The sequence below is a fragment of the Alexandromys fortis genome, unplaced genomic scaffold, assembly GCF_014885135.2.
Source record: "Alexandromys fortis isolate MF-2015 unplaced genomic scaffold, M_Fortis_MF-2015_v1.1 scaffold_295, whole genome shotgun sequence".
NCBI classification, from domain to species: domain Eukaryota; kingdom Metazoa; phylum Chordata; class Mammalia; order Rodentia; family Cricetidae; genus Alexandromys; species Alexandromys fortis.
In genome coordinates this window covers 711,698-728,071 of record NW_026068169.1, presented here as the reverse complement: position 1 = coordinate 728,071, position 16,374 = coordinate 711,698, and the positions used below count along the sequence as shown (strand labels likewise).

Sequence of the window (16,374 nt, the reverse complement as noted above, 5' to 3'; positions counted from 1 at the left end):
AAAAAAAATAATTTTTTTAAAAAATTAAACATGCAATGAATTCAAAGTGCTTCTGGCCATGCTCACGCATGTTGCACTTAACACTAACATGTGCGTTTTGCCCTGCATAGGCCCTCATAGCACACACCAGTGGGCACTGCCTGCAACACTCCGGCCCAGTCTGAAGACCATCATATATCACAAACTTCAGGGTTTCTACCATCCATAAAAAGTTGTTTGCTGCCGGGCAGTGGCGCACACCTTTAATCCCAGCACCCGGGGGGGGGGGGGGGGGGGGGGGGGGGGGGGGGGGGGGGGGGGGGGGGGGGGGGGGGAGAGGCAGGTGGATCTCTGTGAGTTCGAGGCCAGCCTGGTCTACATGAAAAGACCCTGTCTCAAAGAAAAATGGTGGAGGGCTGGAGAGATGGCTCAGCGGTTAAGAGTACTGCTGTTCTTCCAGAGGACCAGGGTTCATTTCCCAGCACCTACATGGTAGCTCACAACTGCCTGTAGCTTTAGCTCCCTGGAAGCTGGTACATTTACACCAATGCCCATAAAATAAAGTTAAAATAAATTTTAAAAAAAGAAGAAAATGGTTTGCTCTTATAGAAACATAACAGTTTAAGTGCAGGAATCAAAAACTTAATATAACCCTACTGTCATTCTTCAATATGTTACAAATTAATAAATATATGTGTGTGTGTGCGTGTGAGAATTATGTTGTGTTAGAATGTTCGATTTAATTTTTTCTGTTTGAGTTGATGACTTGAGCTTCATTTAAAATCAAATCTCCCTGTGCCCTGGGGTCCAGGCCCCTTCTCCAGCAGCTGTAGCTGCATTCTTCCATGGCCACCAGCAACACCTGCAGTTGTGCCACGGGGAGTAAAGTGAATATGTCCTGGGCCCACTTTCTCCTGGGGCTGTACAACAGGCAGGCACAGAGAAGGAAGAGGAATCAAGAGAGTGGGCCACTCGTCCTGGCTTCAATTTCCCCATCTATTCAGTGGGTTAATCTGAGGAACTATGGGTAAAGGGCTAAACCTCCACCTTGGTACCGGCTCCGGCTCAGTAAGCACTGGGGACACCGAACTCTGGGACAAGATGGGCAGACGGTGATCAAGAGTATGTGTTCTGGGTGAAGGAGCTACATTTCCTAGGTAAATGTAGCCACCATCTCTCATCAAAGCCTCACTTCACAACAAAGGGAGACCATCACAGAAAACAACAACCAGATACAAGGGAGAGAACAAAGGAGTGTGCAGACCACAGCCCCTATGGACACATCTACGTCACAACTCCTCCGTCTGTGACTCCAGGAACAGCATGGAAGAGCGGACTAAGAAAGGGCCAGAGGACTAGGAATAGAAACAAGACATGCTAACACTGAAGGGGAAAACCTCACTGGGTCCCACCCCTAGACAAAGAACTACAGGCAGCTGATGGCTACTGAGAGAGGGAGCATTAACCTTTCCCAGGTATGAGCCCCCTAAATGGTTATCCAATACAAAGAAGTCAGTCAGTCTTGAAACCATATAACACAAACAACAAAAACAGACTCAACAGGATATTTCTCTCTCTCTCTCTCTCTCTCTCTCTCTCTCTCTCTCTCTCTCTCTCTCTCTCTCTCTCTCTCCGAAAAACCTGAATATATTTTTCACTTATACATATATATGTGTGTATATAATAAATATATTCAAGGAAAAAGAGGCTCTTGACTTGAGAGGTATGCAGAAAGGGTTTGAGGGAGAGTAACTGGGAAAGAATGGAGAGAAGAAAGGAAAGAGAAGTGATTTCACACTTGGGAAACAGAGGCAAGCAGATCTCCATGAGTTCGAGGCTACCCTGATGTACATAGCTAGTTCCAGGACAGCCAGGGCTACAGAGGAAACCCTGGCTCAAAAGCCAAAAGTGGGTAGTAAAACTAGGCTCAGGCTTGGTGGCAGCACAGAAAAAGCTTTGGAGATGGATCATATGTGACATGTTCAGGGCAAATTTGGTGACTACAGATGCAGGCCCATGAGTCTGTGACTTACTCTTTGAAGCCCAAACCCCTTATCAAATTATAAGGAAAATAAGGCAGTTCAAGACTAAGGCCACCGAGACCTGGTTGGCCCTTCAAGGTGAGAGGCTTCATCAATGTAATGTTAGATCCTGAGGGGAACAGGGACATCGAGGAGGACAGCTGGGGAAAGCTGAGGAAAGCCTGGAATGTAGTGATGCTACTAATGTCACTTCCTTAGTTCTCACTCATATCAGGGACCTTCCACAAGGAACAGGGTATGGAGTACATGGGAACACTGCTCTCTCTCTGCAACTTTTCTATGCGCCTAAAGGTTTTCAAAAAGAAAATAGAAAACGTATCTCTTATGGACTGGATCTCTCTGGCCAGCCAGCCTAACCTAACTGGTGAGCCCCAGGCCCTAGTGAGAGATCCTGTCTGGAAAAGCCAGATGGATGGATGGCTCCTGACTGATGAGCAAGGTGACTGACCTCTGGCCTCCACATGTGCGTGTGTGCGCGTGTGCACACACGCGCACACACACGTAAAATAAAATGTCATTTAAAAAAATCTATCTTTCTAAAATCTCACAAACATCAGTTCATAGATATAACAGCCCTACAAATGTATGCACCGAGCAACAGAACTGTAAAATATATGGAGTGAAAACTGAAAGAATTAAAAAGAAAATTATACAAATCTGCAGAAATCTGCAATTAGACTGGAACATTCTTTTTTACATTCATTATGTGTACCCACACACACCAGGACTTGTGCATGAAGGCCAACTTCCTGGAAGTGTGGCTTCTCTCCCTCCACTACCCGCTCTCAAGTCGTCGGCCTGACCTCAGGCGCCTTCACTGCTGAGCTCTCTCACCAGCCAGAGTGGACTATTCTAGTACCCTCCTTTAACAATCGCTAAAATAATAAAACAATTACAAAGAATCACACATTTATATATATGCTATATGTGCTATAGACGAACCTAGCACGCTACTGTCAATCAACCAGAAAGAATGAATGTAGGCTACTCCATCCAATAAGAGTAAAATATGCATTATTGTCAAGTACTAAAGGAGCAGCTAACAAAACAGGCCGTATCTAGACTCAGCAAAACCATATGCAAAAATTAATTCTATTTCTATATGCCAGCAGTGAAAAATGGAAACTAAATTTAAGCATAATCTTTATTTCAGCTCAAACAAATTACTTAGAAATAAATCTAACAAAACATGTACAGGGTTTGTATACTTTAAACTACAAAATGAGTTGGGTTGCGGTGGTGGCGAACGCCTTTACATCCAGCACTTGGGAGGCAGAGGCAGGTAGATCTCTGCGAGTTCGAGGCCAGCCTGGTCTACAAAGCAAGTTCCAGGACAACCAGGGCTACACAGAGACAGAGAAATTCTGTCCCCCCCACAAAAAAAAAGATTGATGCCAGACATTGATAAGCGCATGCCTATAACCCTATTACTTAAGAGGTTGAATCAGAGGAATCACAAGTTTAAGGCTCATGCGCAGGACAGTGACGTAGTCTCAGGACACCCTAGGCTATATAGCGAGACCTGGTAAGTAGGGGCTGGAGAAATAGCTCAGAGGTTAAGAGCATTGACTGCTCTTCCAAAGGTCCTGAGTTCCATTCCCAGCAACCACATGGTGGCTCACAACCATCTGTAATGAGATCCCATGGCCTCTTCTAACATTGTATGTGTAATAAATAAATAAATCTTTAAAAAAAGTAAACCATATTTTAAAATTACAAACGAAGCAGACCTGATGGTTTAGGCCTATAAGCCCAATGCCTCAAGAAACTGAGGCAGTGAAGTACAAAACTGCCTAGGAAATTTCCTGAGATCTCTCAAAAAAGGGAAAAAAAAAAAACAGACTAGCAGTGGTGGCGCTCGCCTCTAATCCCAGCACTTGGGAGGCAGAAGCAAATGGACCTCTGTGGGTTTGAAGCCAGCCTGGTCTACATAGGGAGTTCCAGGACAGCCAGGGCTACTTAGTGAAACCCTGTCTCAAAATAAGAGAAAATAAAATTGATAACTGCTTAAAATGTAAGATTTAAAATGTAAGACATCTAGAATACAGGCATGTAAGGCACATTTAGAGCTCACTGCATCTCTAAAGGGAAATGAAACTTGTAATTTGGGGACTAATTGTCACCGGGTAGAAGATGAAATGTTCCATTGTCCCTGGTTTATCAGCTAATTTCGACATCACCTTAGACGAATGTCATCTGTAATTCTATCAGACCTTAGGCCCATTGTCCTCTGTCTCACTGTGTGAGCTATCACTGGGTTGCTATGGATACAAGTCCCTCACTTTCCTGTGGGAGTGGGGAAAGAGTAGGAAGCAGGCAGGAGTCTGGATCCAAACAAAAGGCAACAGCTGGCGCTCAGTACTCTCGCAGGGAAGCGTGAAGACACACCCGTGTCCTCATCGCCTGCTCAGGCAGGCTGTCTGCACCAGTTGTCACAATCCTCCATCTTCTCAGACTAAATTCGGCTGGAGGAGGCAAATTGGTGGACAGGAAGGCTTGGGAAACCAACAAAACCAACAGCTGAGGCTGTGGCAGTGTGGAGAATCTTGGGGTCTGAAAAACGCAACCACCCAAAACAACTACATTTATTTAGTGTTATTTCTACTCAAAGCCGAAATGCCTGGTAAGATTTTTCAGGAAGCAAGTAAACCGATTTCAAAATGTATGTGAAATGCGGATAAATGAGATGTCCATAGGATCGTCAAAAGACTACAACATATTTCCAGCTATCTAGAATGTTCCACGCTATGCAGGGCTGTGTTCACACAGAGGGATGTGCACATCGATGAGAACAATGAAGGCACCATAAGCCCTCGCCTATGACTGACAACCAAGGAAACATAAACTGAGGCAGAGCTGTAAACTGCGTTTCAAGGAGGAAGGTGTGCCCCTCAATAAGAGACTGGTGGGTTTGGAAACAGCAGTCACTGGTTCCAGGCATTTAAGGAAATCTATGGGCAGCCATTAACTGACCATTAAGCTCACCACGGAAAACTTTCAATGGCCACACATGACAAAGAATTTACAAAAATTAGTTCAAAATCCAGGGGGTAGTGACCTTTAATCCTAGCCCTCAGGAGGCAGAAGCAAGTGAATCTCTGAGTTCAAGGCCAGCCTGGTCTACGAGTGAGTTCCAGGGCAGTCAGGGCTACACAGAGACCCTGTCTTGACCCTCCCAAAGCAAATAGTTTCAGCGTTCGAGAGACAGAGGTGGGCCGATCTCTGTGAGTTCAAGGCCAGCATGGTCAACAAAGTGAATTCCAGGACAGCCAATAAACCAGGCGGTGGTACCACATGCCTTTTATTCCAACACTGGGGAGACACCTTTCACAATAGCCTCAAATATCTTGGGGTAACTCTAACCAAACAAATGAAAGACTTGCATAATAAGAACTTTAAGGCACTGAAGAAATAAATTTGTTGTTTTATGAGGCAAGGCCCTTACTATCCTGGAACTAGCTCTGTAGATCAGGCTGGCCTCGAACTCACAGAGGTCCGCCTGCCTCTGCCTCCTGAGTGCTGGGATTAAAGGCGTGCGCCACCACTGCCCAGCTGAAGAAAGAAATTAAGAAGACATCAGAAGATGTATCCTCCCACCTCAAAAGATCTGGATTAAAAGTGGATCTTTCCACTTCAAATGATATAATTAAGAAAAAGAAATCCCTCCCCACAGGTATATCCAGATGATTTGGGTTAATTACAGATGTAGTTAAGTTGACAACCAAGAAAAGCTATCACGCCATAGATCAGAGCATCTTAAGCTTCATCAGAGAAGTTCCTTCCTGCAGCAGACGATAATTAACACAGGGACCCTCATGGAGACACTAAGAGACTGGAGTAACTAGCCTTAAACAGGACATACATAGCCGGGCGGGCGCACTCTTTTAATCCCAGCACTTGGGAGGCAGAGGCAGGCAGATCTCCGTGAGTTCGAGACCAGCCTGGTCTACAAGAGCTAGTTCCAGGACAGGCTCCAAAACCACAGAGAAACCCTGTCTCGAAAAACAAACAAACAAACAAAAAAACAGGACATGCATACATATCACACTATACCCCCTGTCCCCAAGCCTCGTGGATCTTGGAGGAAGAGGAAGCAGAAAGATTCTAAGAGCCGTAGGTTTTGGATGGATAACATCAAAGGAAACAGTGTGTTCCAGACACAACAAGGCAATTGCACATTTGACCTCAGAGTGACTGTAACAGTGTGCATAAGACCTGCCCAAGTGTAAGCCAGATAAAATCCCAGAATGGGGATACAGAGGCAGGCACAAAATCCCCACCACTAGCTGGGGAGCTATTGGCATTTATTTGGAAACTGCTGGGGGAGAGTCAGTTTTGTTTAACTATGTGACCTCTGGTAGGTTGACCACATGCCAGAGCAGGCATTGCTTCCAAGACTGCCAACACAAACTGAACTCAATAGCGAGAGGAAAATGAAAAGAAGAAATTTCAAATGTGTGTGGGAAGGGAAGGGAAAGTGCAGAATGTGGTCATGGGAAGAGCTGGGGGAGGGGAGAAGAAAATGTTCAACATACATCGCATAAAATTCTCAAAAAATTAATTCAAATATTGTTAAGGGTGCGTGAGCCCAGAACTCATGAGCTCTGAACTGCCCAGGAGCTCACAAGGGCTTCTCTTCAGCTTCAGCCCCTTGGACCGTGGTAACCTTCCTGCTCGCTGCTCCGCTCCAATGCTACACAGTAGCTCCAACCACCCAAGGCCTCCAGCACCCTGTATGGCCTTGGCCCACAGCCCTGCCGCCACCTGCAGTCCCCGTGCTGGTATTCTCATGGGTCACATGGGACAGGTGAGGAGTGTGATCCTCAATGAGCGATTTACTTCAAAAAGCCAGACATAGATACCTGGGAATTACATAAAGGGATGCACACCCTTGTTGGCTATGATCTGGTTCCTGAGCCCAAAAGCATTAGTGATGCTTGCAGGTATGCAGACCAGTAAGGGATTTTGCTAATATGGTTCATTTACTGGAGGTTTTAAGGACAAAGCAGGAGCTAATAAGGAAATATACCCCTGTGCCATCCAGGAACTTAGACCAACTTTAAATGTACTGGAAAACTCCATTGCAGAGGAACTGGACCTGCACAAAGTGTAAACTCCTCTTGATGGCTCCAAGGACTTGCTGTTATCGCTGCTTGGTTTAAACAGTTGCCTAGAAATGTTTTATTTCAACATTTTTTCCTTTGAGCTTCAAACTGTGTAATAGTAACGTGAATTCTAATAAAGAGAAATGAGTTTGAACTGAAAAAAAAAAGTATATGTTGTTGAATGGACTGGGGTTAAGAGCAAGACTTTTCTAGAGGACCTGGGTTTGGTTCCCAGCACCTACTTGGTGGCTCACAACCTTCTGTAACTCCAGGTCCATGGGAACCAATGACGTTTTCTGGCCTCCATGGGCACTGCACAGACATACATGCAGGCAAAACACCCAAACACATACAACGATAATAAAATAAAACTATTAATTTAATTTTTAAAGTAAATTATTGTTTAAAAGGCCAGGCAGTAGTGGCACACACCTTCAATCTCAGTGCTCTGTGAGTCTAAAGCCAGCCTGGTCTACAGAGCAAGTTCCACGACAGCTAGGGCTACACAAAGAAACCCTGTCTCAAAAAACAAAGATGTGTGTGTGTGTGTATGTGTGTTGTTTAAAAATAATAAAATAAGGAGAACTAGAGAGATGGTTCAGAAGTTAAGAGCACTGGCTACTCTTCCAGAGGTCCCAGGTTTGATCCCCAACAACCATAGTGACTCACAACCATCTATAACTCCAGGGGACCTGACACCCTCTTCTGGTCTCCACAGGCACCAAGAACATTAGTACACAAGTATACATGCAAGCAGAGCACTCATACACATAAAATAACATAAGCTAAATGTAATAATAACAACACGGGGAGGGTGGGGATGGCTCAGTCATTAACCCCTGGCTGCTCTTGCAGAGGACGAGAGTTCAATTCCCAGCACAAACATGATGGTTTGCAGCCATCCATAACTCCAGGTCAGAGGATCCAACATCTTCTGGCACGTGTGAGCACCAGGCACAATGTACACATGTGGTATACATGCATTCATCCAGGCAAAACACTCGTACGCCTAAAATTTAAAAATTCTCTTCAAAACATTTAAATGGTCATAATAATAACAAAATCAATGCAAAAGAACGAGAAAGGGGAAACGAAAGATAAGGGAAAAGAAAACAAAGATACAAATAAATGGAAAGGGGGCTGGAGAGATGGCTTAGCAGTTAAGAGCACTGACTGCTCTTCCAGAGGTCCTGAGTTCAATTCCCAGCAACTACATGGTGGCTCACAACCGTTTCAAAATGAGATCTGGTGCCTTCTTCTGGCCTTCAGGCATACATGCAGACTATTGTATGCATAATAAATAAATCTTTAAAAAAAACAAATAAATGGAAAGACACCCATGTTCAGGCAGCACAGAAATTAGTATTGTTACAACGTCCATAGTACCCAAAGTAATCTACAAGTTTGATGTAATCACTATCAAAATTCTATTAAAAAAAATTCTAAAATTCAAAACACTCCTTAATAAAGCTGGAAGCATCAGATTTGTTAGTTTCAAACTTTATTACATGCCTAATTAAAAGACAGCCTGGTACTGGCATAAATCCACACATCTAGCCCCATTCTGAACAAAATTGTTAAGAACAAACAAGGAGGAACAGACCGTTTCTTTGAAAACTGGTATTTCTCGCTCAAGACATGAACTATTGACCTGTACCTTCTCTTCATTTGCCTAGCAAACTTTCCCTCACCCTTCAAGTCCTGGCTCAAAAGCTCACTCCTCCATGAACCCTCTCCTTGCCAAATTAGGCCCTCCGTATCCCAGGCTACAAAGACTCTCTGCAGAAGCCTCTGTTGTAGCAACAACCATATTGGTATTTTCACTGTAGACCAAGAACGTGGAGGATGAAACTTGCCTTTTCATGCCTAACTCTATGCTAGGAATATATTTGCTGCTCAATAATTTTCTGTTGAAGAAAAAGAAATAAAATTTGCCAACTATATTAATAATATTTCTAATGAAGACATGTCAACTCAAAATCACAATGGCCTATCACATCACACGTTAGGGTGTATACTATAAAAACAGCAAGAGAAATCAGACATAGTGGCATACCCATGTAATCCGAGCAGAGTTAGGATTCTTAGGAGATTGAGATCAACCTGGCCGACATAGCAAGACCCTATCTCTAAACCAAGAATGAAAAAAAGTAAAAAGACAAGTTTTAGAAAGGATACGGAGAAAGAGGAGCTCTTTTACAAACTAAGATTTATTCTTATTTTTAACATTTTGTTGTGTTGGGGCGAGTCCACATGATTGCAGGTGCCCGAGGAGGCCAGAAAAGGGCATCAGATCCCCTGGAGCAGTAGTGCTTTTGTTTCCCAATGGAAATTTTGGAAATAAATCTAAGGCCCTCTAAGCAATAGAGGAGAGGGGGCCGATCTTGACTTGTCCTGTAGTCAGACTGATGATTATCTTAAATGTCACCATAGAACCTTCATCCAGCAACTGATGGAAACAGAGGCAGAGACCCGCAGCGGAGCACTGGACTGAGCTCCCAAAGTTCAGTTGAAGAGTGGGAGGAATGAGAATATGAGCAAAGAGGTCAAGACCGTGATGGGGCATCCACTGAAACAGTTTACCTGAGCTAATGGGAGCTCACCAACTCCAGCAGGACAGGGAAGGAACCAGCATAGGACCAAACTGAATCCTCTGAATGTGGGTGACAGTTGCATGGGTGGGGCAGACTGCAGGGCCACTGGCAGTGGCACCAGGATTTGTCCCTACTGATTGTACTGGCTTTTTGGGAACCTGTTCAGCCTAGACAGAGTAGAGAGGGCCTTGGTCCTTCCTCAAAGCAATGTCCCTTACCCTTTCTGAGGAAAGGAGAGGGGTAGAGGGATTGAGAGGAGGGGAGGGAGACGGTACTGTGATTAGTATGCAAAATAAAAAATTCTGTTTCTTTTTTTTTTTTAAAAAATAAAGATCTCTTAACTGTTGGACCATTTCTCCAGCCCAAGAAGGCTTCTTTGTTTTATCTTATTTTTGTTTTTTCCAGACAGTGTTTCTTTTTATAGCCCCGGCTGTCCTGGAACTTGCTCTGTAGACCACCAAGCTGGCCTCAACTCAAGGACCCGCCTGCCTTTGCCTCCTAGAGCTCAGATTAAAGGCATGTGCCACCACCACCCGACCTAAGAGGATCTCTTACACACTATTAGTGGGGATATTAATTAGTACAGCCATTACAGAAACAGTATGGTAGTTGCCTCAAAATTAAAAATAGAGCTCTCGTGAGAGGACTTAATTCCTCTTGGGTGGTGTTTGTCCAAAAGATATATTATCATTAAACTCAAGGCCAACTTGAGTTACATGAGATCTTGTCTCAAAAAAAGTAAACAAAAGTACCTTAAACATATTATTTTTATCATTATCCTTCAAAATGCTGAAACATACATATAGCACCTTAGAAAGAAATGACAGGCTGCATACAGTGGCATATGTATGCCTTTAATTTGAGCTCTTAGGAGGGAAACGTAGGCAGATCACCGAGTTTGAGGCTAGACTCGCCTAGTGAGTTCCAGGCCAGCCAGGGGTACATAGGGAGACCCTGTCTCAAAAAATAAAAAGTTTAAAAAAATTTGCAAGCAATATGAATAAACTTTTTTTAAAAGATTTATTTATTATGTATATAACATTCCTTCCATGTATTTTTGCAGGCCAGAAGAGGGCACCAGATCTCATTATAGATGGTTGTGAGCCACCATGTGGTTGCTGGGAATTGAACTCAGGGCCTCTGGAAGAGCAGTCAGTGCTCTTAACCTCTGAGCCATCTCTCCAGCCCCAATATGGATAAACTTTAAAGACATTATGCTAAGTGAAGTAAAATAGGCAAGTCACATAAGCACAAATGTCGCATGGTTCTGCATATGTGCGGTTATAATTCAGATTTACAGAAAAAACTAGAACTGTGGCTACAGGGAAGAAACACAGGGTCACTGTGTAATAACAGGTGCAGCGTTCTGGGTATATGATATGAAGAGAACTCTAAAACTGACTGGTGATAATTTTACGATGTGAGCTACTGAAGTGTATACTTAAAACGATTAAGATAGTGATTTTTATGTCTATTTTACTACAACTTTTAAACTAAATCTGTCAATAGGGTTTTCCCTCTGAGTTAATTATAGAAACACTGCTTATAAAGAATGAAAAGATAAACCCCATACTGGAAATTTTTTCTTTACAAGGCATGTATCTGATAATTTGTATCCAGTGTGAACTCTTCCAAATAATAAACAAATACAAGATGTATACAGGGAAGTCTGGGGTATGGTTAATGGTAGAGTATTTGGGTAGCATGCAAGAACAGCCTAGGTTTGATACTCAGCACTGCAAATAGATGATCAAACAACAGATCTGAACACTTGGACAAAGAGAATAAATGGATGGAAAATGCATAGATGAAAGTAGGATCAAACCACTAGTTGTTAGGAAATACAAATTAAAACCACAAGGAGATACTACTGAATGCCTATCAGGATACCAACAATAGAACTAGAGATGACAGCTCAAGTGGTAAAGCATTTGATTCGCATGTGTAAGGTGTTAGGTCCTATCCACAGCTTGGGAGGGGCAAGCAGTCAAGTGCTAGAGGATGCAGAACTGAACCCTTCATGTCCTGATGGGAGAGGAATGGTAATGCCATGCTGGAAATGGTTTAGCAAAGACACACAGGAAAATGGAATAGAATAGAGGGTCCAGAAATAAGCCCACGCACCTAATCTTTAACAAAGTTGTCGAAATATACACTGGAGAAAAGACAGTGTTTTCAAAACATGGTACTGAGAGTAGCCTGCAGAATGAACCACGACCCATCTCTCTCGCCCTGAACAAAAATCAATTCAAGATGGGTCAGACTTTAAAGTGAGAGCTGCAACTGAAAGCGCTAGAGACACGGGGGAGACAAAGTACAGGCATAGACAAGGACTTTCTGGAAAGGAGTCTGAGAGCACAGGAGAAAGCCTCAAAACTGACAGATGGGACCGCACAAAATTCAAAGGATTCTGCAGAGCAAAGGAAAGCCCGCAGAATGCACACAGCTGACAGTGCATTGGGAAATGCCTACAAAAAAAATAATGAAAATATTTTCAAAAGAAATAGAAACAGTTCGTACATTTTTTAATGTTCATCATCATTCTTAGCCACCAGGGAAAAGGCCTCTTAAATCTGCTCTGAGAGGTCCATCTTAATCCAGAGGAGTGGCTATCATCAAGAAATCGAGCGACGATAATGCTGGTGATGCGGGAAAAGGGAAACCCTGCTGGTGGAATCAGGAACTGCTGTCGCCGCTGTGGAAAGCAGCGGGGAGATTCAGTGAAAAGCTAAAAACTCAACTACTGGGACTGGAATTGCAGCTCAGTAATGACGAAGACTAGCTGCTGTCCCAAAAAGTCCAGAGTTTGGCTCCTGGCAGCTATGTCACAACCTTGAACTCCAGTACAAGGCATCTGTTGTTTTCCCGCCTCCTCAGGCACCCCTGTGGAACACACGTGCATCCACTCGCAAACAATTTCTTCTCTAAAGGATAAACCTTCAAAAAGTACAACTATCATACAGAACAGCTACACTAACTCTTGGACACATACCTGAAGGGATCCAATCAGCATGGCACAGGGGCAGCAGGACATACATACATGCTTATTGCTACACTGTTTACAACAGACAAGTTAAGGGACCAGCCTAGATATCCATCAACAGATGGAATAGTGTGTGTATGTGTGTATCAAAAATGAAAACAATGAATTTAAAAAGTGAACTTAAAATGTACAGCAGAGTCAGAGAGATGGCTCAGCAGTTAAGAGAACTTGCTGCTTTTGCAGAGGACCGAAGTTCCTAGCACCCATACAGTGGCTTACAACCAACTGCCTATAATTTCAGTTCCATGGGATCTGACGCCCCTTTTCTGGCCTCTGTAGGCACCAAGCCATGCATGTAGTACACAGGCATACATGCAGGCAAAATAAGAAAGTTTTTTAGCCGGGTGGTGGTGGCGCACGCCTTTAATCCCAGCACTTGGGAGGCAGAGGCAGGCGGATCTCTGTGAGTTCGAGACCAGCCTGGTCCACAGAGCTAGTTCCAGGACAGGCTCCAAAACCACAGAGAAACCCTGTCTCGAAAAGACCAAAAAAAAAAAAAAAAAGTTTAGCAGTTCCTGGAATGTTAATCATATGCTTACCATCTATTCGGGCAATCCAAGTCTAGGTTGTAACGCCAAAGAAATAAAAACAGTCTCACAGAAGCTCTTTTAGCAGCTTTATTCATTACTTCCTCCTCAACTGTAAAGAACGTCTTCCAACTTGGGATTGAATAAGCAGTAGTACATCTACACAATGGAGTATGAAATAGCAATCAGAACTATCGATACACCCAGTGAGACAGATCTCGAATCTTTAACTCACAGCAAGTTATTCTCAAAAGTTATACTCTTAAATTCCACTTACAATTCTTTTCAAGAGACAAGGCAGAAAGTCAAAGACACATCAGAGATTGCCATGGGTCGTAGGTTCAGAGGACTAGATTTCACTGTCACAGCAGGAGACGGTGAGGGAGGCTAACAGAACCTGTTATTGTGTTCATCCACTTAGCAGGGCTTATGCAACTGTATTTTACATGAACGTAAAGTTTCATGGTACAAAGCTAAAAGCTTAACGGCATAAAATAAGCCCCTGTGTGACTTACAACATCCACAATAAGGAACGAGAAAAAGATCAGTGCTTGCCAGGATCTGAGGACAGGAACAGGGCTATATTACAAGGTGACATGGTAAGTTTGGGGAGAATGCCACAAAAAAATCTGTATACATTTTTTTTCTAACATTGCTGTGTTTTGCTGGATTGTTTTCTAAGACAGGGTTCCTTTGTGTTAACAGTTCTGGCTGTCCAGGAACCCAGAGACACCCACCTGCCTCTATCTCCCAAGTGCTGGGATTAAAGACATATACCAACACTGCCCAACTAAAAATTCTGTATCGTGATAATGGTGGCAGACCACCCCTGATACTCTGCAGTCCAGGCTGGACTCAGGTTCACAGCCTCAGCATCCTGAGTACTAGAATACTGGTGTGAGTCACCCATCTGGCTGGAGTCTGAAATTCTTATTCTGATATGATTATTTTAGTTCCATTTTATTTTGGCTAGGGTCTACATGCTTTTATTTCTAATATATTATTATCTACCAAAACTTCACCGAAATTAGTGAACTAAGTTGAACACAATTTAAAGAGACCTGGAAAGCGTAGTTGTCATAAAATGCTACCTGTTTTTAAAACCAGGGTAGCGAAAATGCACTGAGAAGGGTTGATACCAGAAACCACCACAGGGTGGATGCCTGGACCAGTGCTCCTGTGTGGAGAAGGCAATATAATACAGAACAGAAGGCTAGCATGATTTTAATTACACTCATTTTAAACCTAGTATACCACCACTTAACTTTGTAAACACATTCTGTCAGTTCTCTGAGCCCTACCTCTTCCTGACAGGGACATATTGAAGGTCAAAGGAGCTAACTAATTCTCAGAGTTTGGTAGTCTAGACTCAGTCAGTACCTAACTCTGTCTGGAAAACACAGGTATGATCTACATTCCCTGAACATCCTACAGTCAATGGCTTTCCAACTTACTACGATAGGTATATCTCTTCTGGAATCTTCACCCTCTTCCCTATCCCTAGACAGCTGCAGAGACATAGAAGGCTTACCACTGCACTCCTCTACTACCAGATGAGGACCCACCTAGTGATTGAGAAAATGTACAGCCAAGAGCCTTCGGAATGCCTAGGCACTGAGATCTTGTGGGGTGATAAAATCACAAAGAATCACCCATCGAGGGACACCCTGCCACCAGATTTCTCAGCAGTCCATCCTTTAGAACACTCACCTGTCCAAGAGTTCAAACCTTATCAGCCTAACCCACAAAGTGGAACACAGGAATCAGGAGTACTGGGTACATTGCTAGCACTTGGACTCGACTTATTTGTATTTCTAATACTACGATTTTATTTACTGACTTATTGGTTTCTCAAGACAGAGTTTCACTGTGTAGTCCTGGATCGGGCTGACCTAGAACTCAGAGATCCTTCTGCCTCTGCCTCCCAAGTGGTTGGATTAAAGGTGTGCGCCAGCACAGCCCAAACTCTACTATTTGTTTTGGGTTGTAGGTTAAGAAAAGGTTCTGCCAGATAGTCCAGGCTCTCCTTTAACTTAGGCAATCCTCCTAGCTTCAGTCTCCCAAGAGTCAGGTTTATAGGTATGTAGCTACCATGCCAAGACTCTGTTGATATTATCTTGTAAAACACAATGGGAGCCGGAGTGGTGGCAAAAGCCTGTAATCCTACTACTTAAGAGGCTGAGTAAGCAGAATGGGATCCGTAGCAAGAATCTTTCTCCAATGATAATAACGGATGGTGATAGTGATAATAATAATACAGCTTGGTAATAGATGTTTGTCTAATATGTGTGAGGACCTATTAGGTTCAATCCTTGGCACCACAAAAACAAACAAAATGTCATTTCCAAGGACATAAGAACTAAGTAGAGGGTATTAGGGTCTGGCAGCTCTTAACTGATGAGAATGGAGGGCACCGTGGCAGAAGACAGATGGTGTGGGGGGTGTTCTTCTACTATGTAGGTACATCAGGGAGAATCAAACGCCATCCGTATTCTCCCATCCCATAGGAAACAGTGTTTGCAGCAGGAGGGAAGGTCAGCTCATCAGTCGCCAGCAGTGTTGTTGCCAGCATTGTCGTCGTCAGCAGTATCGTCGCAGTTGCCAGAGAGGTCGAGCATCGACATCATGGAGTCAGACAACTTATTGGCGATTTTCTCTGTAGATGGGGAAATACAGGAAACCTGTGAGTGGCTGGCTTGGCTAACGGAAGGCCTGCCACAGCTAGCTTATCACTAGCTTGGCCCATTCTAACCTTCCAACTGGCTCGGTTACCCACCTAATCATTCAGCAAAAAAAAGATGCGCCATTACAACTGCCATTCAACCTCGCAGGAAAACTCACTCACTGTGAAGTGATCAACCCCAGCAGTTTCATCTCAGGGTTTCAGACTCACAGGATTCCAAGTATTTTTGTAAATTCTAAGTACCAAAATAGTAACTTCCTTCTACTGTATGAACTTAGCACTCCTCCATTACCCTAGCCACCCCCAAACAAGCATTCCCAGCAAAGGAGTACACAGTAATACTGGTGTTGAGCCTGAGCGCTTAGCACGCCCAGCTCCAGCCTCCAGGTACACGTGTTCCT

General features: G+C 43.6%; 1 protein-coding gene across 2 annotated transcripts in view; it reads right to left on the bottom strand.

Annotated features, from left to right (window-relative positions):
- Nucleotides 1-13,365: 13,365 nt before the first annotated feature.
- Gnl3l (G protein nucleolar 3 like) overlaps nucleotides 13,366-16,374 on the bottom strand; it is a 29,788-nt gene continuing 26,779 nt past the window's right edge. For both annotated transcript variants that reach the window (XM_050128327.1, XM_050128329.1), the window contains one exon: nucleotides 13,366-15,946. In XM_050128327.1, coding sequence (XP_049984284.1) covers nucleotides 15,834-15,946 — 113 coding nt within the window. In that variant the 3' untranslated portion in view covers nucleotides 13,366-15,833. The remainder of the gene's footprint in view (nucleotides 15,947-16,374) is intronic.